General features: G+C 39.6%; 1 protein-coding gene across 4 annotated transcripts; it reads right to left on the bottom strand.

Moving 5' to 3' along the window:
* Positions 1–1,722: 1,722 nt before the first annotated feature.
* Positions 1,723–9,220, bottom strand: LOC136473437 (pentatricopeptide repeat-containing protein At5g12100, mitochondrial-like). Of its 4 annotated transcripts, XM_066471083.1 has the most exons (6): positions 6,896–9,220; positions 6,687–6,749; positions 3,700–5,407; positions 3,375–3,627; positions 2,408–2,608; positions 1,723–1,830 (listed from the first exon to the last, which is right to left on the bottom strand). In XM_066471083.1, the coding sequence occupies exon 1, from the start codon at positions 9,140–9,142 to the stop codon at positions 7,040–7,042; it is 2,103 nt and encodes a 700-aa protein (XP_066327180.1). In that variant the 5' UTR covers positions 9,143–9,220; the 3' UTR covers positions 1,723–1,830; positions 2,408–2,608; positions 3,375–3,627; positions 3,700–5,407; positions 6,687–6,749; positions 6,896–7,039. The 4 variants fall into 4 exon arrangements, with proteins under 4 accessions (XP_066327180.1, XP_066327178.1, XP_066327179.1 ...); XM_066471081.1 differs by having other exon boundaries at positions 3,375–5,407; XM_066471082.1 differs by lacking the exon at positions 6,687–6,749 and having other exon boundaries at positions 3,375–5,350.
* Positions 9,221–10,485: the final 1,265 nt, after the last annotated feature.

The following is a 10,485-nucleotide window of genomic DNA, read 5'->3' as shown; positions in this document are numbered from 1 at the left end:
ACGACACCTTAATTTGTATAGATGCTACTTTTGATGTTGTGAGTGGTTGCTGCAGCAATCACAAACGAACGGGCTTGTTAATATAAGCAAGGATCACACTGTTACATATCTATTTTTTTTTATCTATTTATAAATTTTAAAAACTATACTTTATTTTAGATAGACCATGGCAACCATAATTTAAGTTAATATTGGCAATAATACGACAATTTCCTATGAATTATGTATTGAATTAAAATACAACCTTGATAGATTTTTTTTCTTTTATTATTGTAAGGCACAAAATATTTACTCGCAAATATATTATAAACTTTAGTTTTCATTACTATCCATGTGTTGGTAGAGTTAGATATAAAAGTTCCGTAACTTATTTTAAGGATCCATAAGAATATATAATTTTAACATTTTATTCAATTCATCAAGGGGATAGTTGTCATCATGTCTCAGTTTCCATGTGTTAGCCTTTACTGAAAGTTACACTGGATATTTGCATTGTTATGTGCGGACAGCTTGGAGAAATATTTGTTTTGATTAAATTGGATGACAAACTGCTTAAGATTAGTTTACAGTTTAATAAATTAGTTAAGCCATCGGCTAATTCATGTCATAATAATGATTTATTTCTATTTCAAACTAACTACTTAGTAATAGAAGTATTTGTTTATTAAGTAAGGATCAAAGTTTCAAAGACCCTAATATTGTATTTATTATTTCTCTATTTTAGTAGGGAAAACAGTTACTTCGTCAGAAAATTAGAAATAAAAAATTAAAATACGGCAAGGACAACATGGCAAAAAAAATTACGGGAAATCACCATGGGGTGGGGACGCCACTTTCACCAAACCCCCAGGTACGGAACCCAAACAAGCAATAGAAGATAAAAAAAAGAGAAAGCAGCGGAAGTAGAAACTGAGACGGAAACGGGAAAAAAAGAACGCGAACAGAACACAAACACGATGATTTGGTTGGACGAAAACCTAAAATGGCAGAAATTGCCTCTTTATTATTAGATATAGATTATTAAAGAAAATTTCTTAGGCTTATCAAAAAAAACTTAGGGGAGATATACATACATAGATATATGAAGTGAATATCCTTTAATTTCAAAAATCAGCAGACCAACACCAGTGGTCTACTGGTAGAATAGTACCCTGCCACGGTACAGACACGTGTTCGATTCCTGGCTGGTGCATTATTTCTTTGATTTTTGTTATATATGCTTTGTTTCAATTTTAGTCCCTTTCTGACAGCCACGACTTTACACTTTTCCAACGAGACTTTAATAACATTATTTATGCTTCTTTATTTGTTCTCTCCATCACATGACGGACGCTGGTAAACTCTTGTACAGCTGAGTGGCACAAGCTTTGCTAAAAATATCGAATCGCACTTTCAGCTGAAGAAAAATGCAAGTGGAAACAAATCTTCTATTGTTATCAGAAAAATGCAAATGGCAAAAGCTGTCAGAGTGTACTATCTGTACATACTTTAGGATTTATATTGCTTTGTTCACTTGAGCTTATTCACCACTACTTTTCAGTCATGAAACAGTGGTGCACTTCAGTCATAGAACAGTGTTTTCCTCTCACAACATTTCAGCATAAGCATAAGCGAACAGGGTTGACTGATGCACATGCAAGATAAGCTTCCAGATTTATGTTTTACTATGGAAGATGATTTTTATTTTCCCCTAAAATAATGCATCATTGAGAAACATTAGTTGTGTCACAAACAGCCAGCACATCACAATATCTATTAGTATACACCTTTGTAGTCTTTTTGCTCCTGGTTGTTCCAACAGCTGCCTCTGGTTATGATTATGATCACATACTACATTGGAATGAACATTGTCAGTGATTAGCAATGAACAGTTCTAAATGAAAAACACTTAAGTATGTTTATACCGAATCATAACAGAAAGAGGTTTTCTCTATATTGCAGATATGATACTTCAATTCTATGCACTGGTGTTATATTATATGGACAAACTGCGTGCAAATCAATGCGCTGAAAGAGTTATAGGGAATCAGAGACAAGCTTCAGAACATCTATGGAGTGGAGCGCTTAATTGCATTGACATATCATAAGGTTTCACCACTGCATGGGTATCACATGCTGCCTAGCTAAATTTAGACAGTGTGGGACTGCATCCAGTCGGCCTGGCTAATGGGCAAATAATTAAGACAACCAAATAGACATGAGGCTTTGGAAGCAGGTGTTTCTGCAATTCATGCTACTCTGCAAGGCATAATTAATTGACGCAAATATGGGTACATATAATCAATTATTCCAAACCACTAACACAAAATCAATTGCTGACTTGATCTATAAATGTGGATGGATCTATAAACACTATCACAAAATCAATTGTGGCAAACCAATGATCTAGCCAAATTTAGGAGGCAACCTAGTAGTCTTCCACTGAAGTTGTGCTCAGGTCTCAGGAGTCAGCAGATACAAGATTCAGTTATGCATAGGGTGGCATTGTTCTTCCTTTGGACACCAGCATGCTGCCCGGCCGCTTGTGCCCATCATCTAGCATATAAATCCCTTTTTGATATCTTGTGTAGCACATCTGTTGACATGATTGCAACACACATCCGCATGCCTGGATTAAATGGGGATGAAGTTTGTTACAGACGAAGAGTACGGCTAGGATAGAAGCATTTGCATCTTAAACAAGTCTTAGAGCATCTCCAAAAGTCTTTCTAAAACTTACTCTCTAAATCATTATTAAAGAGTCATTTGAATAAAAATCCCTTTCTATTTTTTTCCACTCTCCAACGGCTTTTCTATATCTTGTGCGCTCTCCAGAGAGTCAGCCTCACTCCATCTTTGGCTAGCGAGAAATCCGGAATAGAAGATGACTATATCTCGATAACCAATTAAAGAAGCTGTTGGAGAGTATTTTTAGAACCAAAATCTCTATTCCTAACAATTAGGAAGGATATAGAGAATCTCTTGGAGTTGCTCTTATGCCTTTGTGACTACAACTATGAGCAACACATTGCCCGTGCGTTGCAACAGGAGCAACAAAAATTTGCATGATCTATTTGGTAGCAAGCCAAAATAAGATCGGGGTAATTAAATTTTGCATGTGTACCAAAAGAAAAATTATCCATACCACAAAAATCAAGACAACACAGTGCATTCTTTGGCCAGGTAGAATGAATGAATATAAATAAGAGTGGAGATGATTTTTCTGATTTGAAAACTTCTCATTCAAAACTAAAACAAAATTAGCAATCATGAATCCTAATTAACTTTGCACAACAGTTGCATAGACCTTACAGGAGTAAAATAATCAAACTGCAATTCAAATTTCTCATATACTAAATAAATTCTACAAGTTTCAAGAAGCTAGTCCAACTTACCAAAAAGCTCTGAAGTTCACAATTTAGTTCAGTGGTAATGGAATCATCGACCGCCACCTCCACGCCCACAGATCAGTTCTGGATCCAGCCCACTTTAGTTCACCAATATGAGCCTAAGGATCCACTTTTATCGCTTCGATGGGTGGCTAGGGTTGTCGTTAGTAGCTCTGCCATGGTTGGTGAGGCTGTAGAGTGGTGGCGGACCAACTTGACTTAACCCTTGAATATGAGGTGATTTCACCCTTCATAATATCTAAACAGAGAGGAGGAATGATAACAATACGCTCTATACATAGCTTCAAACTTGAACTATCAAATAACTCACATGAGCCCCAGGGTATGCACCAGGCCACCCATCTGCAGTGGCCTTGTGTGCTTCCCCTCCAGGATCATTGGGTCCCCTCCTAGATCCAAAAACAATTCAAAACCCAGCACACTGATGGCATATGGATAGATTTAAACGAGATCATGGAAAGAGTTCCATCACCTGGATCATGTCTAATCAGAGTAGGAGGCCCATGAATCTTAAGTAACTCGTAGTATAATTCTTGAGGGCCATTTCCTTTTGTGCTCCTAGAAACTTGATTTCAAGAAGTACTATCCACAGCCATATAACTTGGCAATAACTCTCTCATTTCTTTCAGTGTCCAGACTGAAAATCATGAACGAGAGAGGAGTCCACTTGACACTTTCTATCTGTGGACCCTTTTCTGATTGCAGTGATTTCTACCCAATTGTGAATTAAAATATGATCATCATCAATGCCGAACCTTGTCGAGGCATGAACATGACTTGAACTTGAGGCTCAAAATAAATTTGGAGGGACTTTTTTTTTTTTTTTGAGGAAACAGGAGGGGTAGCCCCCTACTGGTTAATATATATTAATTAATAGCAGAAAAAGATGTGTCCAAGCAACATAATTCAAGAAACGAAAAAGGACAGAAAGAATATTAAGATCACAATTGGTGCTCTAGCCATTCTTCTATAAGAGGGAAATATTTTTTCTTCGCTCTATGGATAACCAGAGAGAACTCTTTTTTGAAAATTGCCCTGCAATTTGGTATAGATGGCTGAATTCCTTGGAATATATGGTCATTCCTTGAGACCCAAATGCACCAGCTCATTAGTATGATGATTTCCATGTAGAAGTTGACTCCCAACTGGTGCTTGAAGTGTTCCAGAGTAATAAAGAATTCATCATCGGTGTCAATGCTAAGATTAAGACTGAACTAGCAAGCTTGCGCGAAGTCACACTTGAAGAATAGGTGTTCCAGGGTTTCCTCCGTAGGAGGTTGGGTGCATAAGACACAATCATAAGAGGGGAGATCCATGTTCTTCCTTCGGAGAAGTTCTCTTGTGCTGGGTCGGTCCTTTAGGAGTAACCAGAAGAATACTTTATGTTTGTATTGACAAGATGACCTCCATATCCATTTGAATGCCGGGTGTACCTCCGTGTGACCAATTAGAACTCTATAAGCCTTTGTCATGCTGATTTTGTACTTCAAAGGTTCTCTGTGTGACCAATTTGAATGGAGGGACTTTCAAGTGCACACATAATTATAGCCAGCTAGCTTTAGATACAGAACACCCAGACCTCCATATTCTATTGGTTGCAGATTTTTTACCATGGCAGGATGCACTTACGTCGGATCTACAGTCCAGAAGATATCACCATTTGCAATCACTATCAAATCAGAATGTAGCCAAAGTCTGTTGAGTTCTCTCACGCCTGAAGTTTTCCTGTGATAACCAATGCATGCTCATGGATCTTGAGTAACTCATGGAATGATTTGTAACCGGTTCTTCCATTTCCTTCTACTTCAGCAAGTAGTGTAACTTTTGTGTTTCATGAAGTACTATCCACACCATAACTTGGTAATAGCTTTCTCATTGCTGCATGTGCAGACTGGAAACCTTGGACCAGAAATAAGTCCACTACACAGGTGTGCACAAATTTAGTTGACCTGATAGTGAACCTGGACATGGTAACGTGGAGCATGTAAATACAGCTCTTGAACGATAAACTAGTTAACCTGACAAAGAATATTTACAATTCAACTAAAAAAATGTTTGAAGTGCAAAATCAACACGAGCAAGTAAACTACTGTCAACACTAACATGAACATAGTTAGCTTGGGCCATTGACGGATGCGGTAAACAATAATATAAGCTTAGAGCATGAGATTGTGAAACTAATCTGTCAAAATTGTTTGGCCAAATCTTCACATAAATATTTTTATAGATCAACATAAATCTTCAGTTGAGATTCATTTCAGAACTGGATCACAAATCACAACATTAAGAAAGGTTCTTGGCAAAGAGTGCCTTAAGTCTAAGGAGCAAATAAATAGGCCAGCTTCCTCAAAAGGCAAAAAGGTTCTCTGGAGTAAATGGCACACATTTAATGAGGCAATAACTTCTAGGAAAATGTATCTTCCAAGGGTCCAAGACCAATCAAGACTGAGTGGTAAGCAGATCTTACATGGAGATGTACTGCATCTTAGGACAGGAAATTTCTGTCCTGAATGAATATTAGTGCTCAAGAAATTTCAGTGAAATGAATTCACATATTTATCAGGTTTCTGGATAAATATATATGATTTTACTTTGGACAAAAAATAATGCAGATACATGTACAGAGGTGCAGAAGGAACAGTATAAATAGCATATAGCCATATACACATTAACAAACACACGAGGAATCTAACTATGATATAGCAACACTTATCCATGGCAGCTACTCCTAAATTTCAAGATACACTTCAGAGATCCAAACCAATAAGTCGAGCAATAAGCAGGTGCCATAACACCAAAGGATATTTTTTGCCTTCAAGTGTCAGTAAAATAAACAATGAACATACATCCTTAGAGTCATATGAAATTAAATTGAAACTAGTACAAATTGTTTTCCCAGGAAAAGGAAAACCAGTATACTTAAAGTAGCATCAGTTTTAACACATTACACCTTTCGACCATTCAGTTTCACCTAAAATAGTAGCAATGCTTTCATCAACAATCACAGTGGGAAGTCAGACATGAACAACAGTGACAAACTTTTAGCAACTTGCCTTTTTATTGCACTCTGTTCAGTTTTACATCTATACTCAGGTCAAATATGATACCAACTAGTAGTCAATCTGATAAGTGTTTCCACACTTCAACAGTAAAGTAAACATCATATTTTGTTGAATTATAGCAAACAAAAGATAGAGCTGATAAATATATAGGCAAAAGCATGAAGCACCATGAATTCCATACAATAGAGTAAATTAGAGAACCACACTGAGGCAAGAAAAAATTGGTCAACTATACCATTATGCCCTTGATGTGCAACAATAAACTTTTCAAAACAATGCCCTCTGTCGTCCTTGCAACCTGGGAGATAATGAAGGAGCATGGCACCCGAGTTTTTCAAAACACGGCAATAAGAAAATTTGACCCAACCCCACTGCTAGGGCAGATTAAAGAAGAAACGAATGACACAGTTCTTGGCAGGAGCAAAAAGTTAGCGCAAATTATACCTAACATTTAGCAGCTAGCATCTTTAGACCCGCATATTTCCATTTCTGTTTCGTTTCTGTAGAATTGAACTCAAATCTGAAAATTCGTTTTTGATATTAACATAACTGGCAACCTTCCAGCCTTTTCATTTCAAGGCAATGCAATCAAATTGGACTTGCTATTATCCTATCTAGCTCATGGTTAGTTCTTTCCATGTCATCAAAGGCTATTCCTTTCTCTGACATTTCCTTCTTCAGAGATGCTACCTTTGATTCATTTTCACATCTCGCATAGGTATCAACCATGATGCCATATATGCTACTGCTAGGTTCAACATTCTTGTGCAACATTTGCTGATACAGGCATTCCATATCATGAACTTTCCCTGCACTACCCAATGCACTAAGAAGTGGATGGTATGTTCTCAGTGTAGGTCTGATGCCATACTTGTGCATTTCTTGGAGAAGCTCCAATGCTCTATCAGTATCGCCCTTGTTGCAGCATGCTGATATTATAGTATTGTAGCTAACAACGTCAGGTCTCAGCCCTTGATTTGTTAAGTTGCAAATCAATTCTTCAGCTTCATCTATTTGTGAATTTTTGCAAAGACCTTTTAGCAGCAAATTATTGGTAAATATACTTGCAGATACTCCACTATTTTTCATCTTCTCAACCAGAAGGAAAGCCTGCTCAGTGTCACCTGACTCTATATAAGCATCAATGATTGAGTTGTACACCTGTGCATTTGGTACAACATCTTTGTGTATCATATCATCCAAGATAGCTACAGCTTCTGGGACTTTTCCTTTCTTGCAAAAAGCCTTGACAACCGAACCAAAAGAGATAACATTTGACTTTATCCCCTTGTCTTGCATATCAGACAAAACAGTGAAACACTTTTCGAGTTGCCCAGCCCTCCCATAAGCGTCAATCAGTGTATTGAAAGTTTCCACGCTCGGATCCACTCCGCTCTTCTCCATCTCCATGACCAAATCCTCTGCTTCAGTGATCATTTCCAACTTACAAAAACCATTTATGAGTGCATTGTAGGTGATGTGATCTGGCCTAATATGACGTGATTTCATCTGCTCAAAGATGGAGAAGGCCCCTTGGAGGTCACGAACCTGACAATAGCCATTTATTAGAGTGTTGTAGATCGCTGTTGTTGGCACCAGCCCTGTGTGTACCAACATCTCCAACACCTGTTCTGCCTTTGCGACCTTCCCATCCTTGCATAGACCATTCAGCAAGATACTGCAAGTGTATGCTCCAATCATGACACCCTTCTTCAAAGACTCTCCAAACAAAGAAAGCATGGTCCGTGAATCTCCAGTTCGTGTGAGACCATCAAACAATATGCTATATGTGAAACCATCTGGCAACATGCTATATGATGCCATCTCATCCATCAAGACTCTTGTCTCATCCATCCTGCCAGCACGGCACAGCCCTAATAGCAGCACATTGTAAGTGACTACATTTGGCTTCGGGCCCTCATGTAGCATTTGATCCCGCAGTCTGAAACCAGCTTCCAGGTCCCCACCCTTGACATGCCCATCAATCATCGTGTTGTAGGTGATCTGGTTAGGCGTGACTCCCCTATCCACCATTTCATCGAACACCTTGAGGGCGTCGCTGCCCTTCCCGGACCTCCACAGCCCAGCGATGACCACGTTGTACGAGAACGCGTCGGGAGGAGGGGCGCCTTCGCTACGGCCCATCCGCCGCAGCATGGCGAGTGCCTCATCGAGGTCGCCCGCCGCAACGCAGGCCTGGACGACCTTGTTCCACGCGAAGGTGTCCGGGCGCGCCCCGGCAGCCACGAGGAGGCCGAACGCGGCGCGCACATCCGCGTGGCGGCCTACGGATAGGAGGGACTCGAGGAGGAGGTTGCAGGACGATAGGGACGGCAGCGGCGAGCGCACCGCGCCGGCACAGGCGCCGTCGGCCGCGCTGGCGAGGAGGGAGAGCAGGCGGAGCGCGCCGTCGGGTTGGCAGAGACGCGCGGAGGCGACAACGAGGGCGGAGGCCGCGTCGCAGAGGAAGGAATGGGGGTGCGCCCGCGGGTCGTCCTGGGTGTCGGCTGTGGCGGCAAGGGCGTGGTAGAGGTCGGGGACGCTGACGGCGGGGGAATGGGAGGAGAGGAGGGATTTGGCGAGGTCGACGGCGCGGTGGAAGCGGCCGGCGGCGAGGAGGGAGGCGAGTTCACTGAGGTAGGCAGTAGAGGTGGAGGAGAGGTGGCGGCGGCGTGGGAGGAGGCGAGACATTTGCGAGCTACCTCCGGTCCTGTACGGCTGCACCCATGGTTCGTCTGAGGGGTTTATGGCGGAGCGCTATAATGCTATGTTGTGTCTTGTCCAGCGTTTGCCTCGTTCGAAAAACCAAGGATTTCTATGAGACTTTTCCCTGTGTGCCATTATAAAAGATCGTAATCTCTGTGTGTTCTTGAAAAAATTCAGCGGTCTTCAGCGCCACTACTCCAACTTTTTCGTGTCATCCATGCCACTTCCGTCAGTATGGGCTCTAACGCCGTTAAACTGCAGGTGTGAAAAGACGAAAATGCCCTTAAGTTCAAATATGTTATTAATTTTTTTTGAGCATCTTAACGACTTCAAATGAAAAAACTCAAAACTAGAAAGTTGTAGATCTCGTCGAGATCTATAATTTTCATATAAATTTTTTTTTTCATTTAATTTCGCAAAAAAAATAATATGATTTTTCTAAGATATATTAATCATATCAAATCATATTTTTTTGCGAAATTAAATGAAAAAAAAATTTATATGAAAATTATAGATCTCGACGAGATCTACAACTTTCTAGTTTTGAGTTTTTTCATTTGAAGTCGTTAAGATGCTCAAAAAAAATTAATAACATATTTGAACTTAAGGGCATTTTCGTCTTTTCACACCTGCAATTTAACGGCGTCAGAGCCCAAACTGACGGAAGTGGCATGGATGACACGAAAAAGTTGGAGTAGTGGCGCTGAAGACCGCTGAATTTTTTCAGGGGCACACAGGGGATTACGATCTTTTATAATGACTTTTCCCTGTGTGCCCTTATAAAAGATCGTAATTCTCTGTGTGCCCCTGAAAAAATTCAGCGGTCTTCAGCGTCACTACTCCAACTTTTTCGTGTCATCTATGCCACTTCCGTCAGTTTGGGCTCTAACGCCGTTAAACTGCAGATGTGAAAAGACGAAAATGCCCTTAAGTTCAAATATGTTATTAATTTTTTTTGAGCATCTTAACGACTTCAAATGAAAAAACTCAAAACTAGAAAGTTGTAGATCTCGTCGAGATCTATAATTTTCATATAAATTTTTTTTTCATTTAATTTCGCAAAAAAAATAATATGATTTTTCTAAGATATATTAATCATATCAAATCATATTTTTTTTGCGAAATTAAATGAAAAAAAATTTATATGAAAATTATAGATCTCGACGAGATCTGCAACTTTCTAGTTTTGAGTTTTTTCATTTGAAGTCGTTAAGATGCTCAAAAAAATTAATAACATATTTGAACTTAAGGGCATTTTCGTCTTTTCACACCTGCAGTTTAACGGCGTTAGAGCCCAAACTGACGGAAGTGGCATAGATGACACGAAA

This window comes from Miscanthus floridulus, chromosome 8, assembly GCF_019320115.1.
Source record: "Miscanthus floridulus cultivar M001 chromosome 8, ASM1932011v1, whole genome shotgun sequence".
Classification (NCBI taxonomy): Eukaryota; Viridiplantae; Streptophyta; class Magnoliopsida; order Poales; family Poaceae; genus Miscanthus; species Miscanthus floridulus.
Note: the sequence above shows the minus strand (reverse complement) of the source record. Positions and strands in the feature narration are given on the sequence as shown.

Coding starts and splice junctions, on each gene's coding strand:
- LOC136473437 (XM_066471081.1), bottom strand. CDS start 9,142: ATGTCTCGCCTCCTCCCACGCCGCCGCCACCTCTCCTCCACCTCTACT.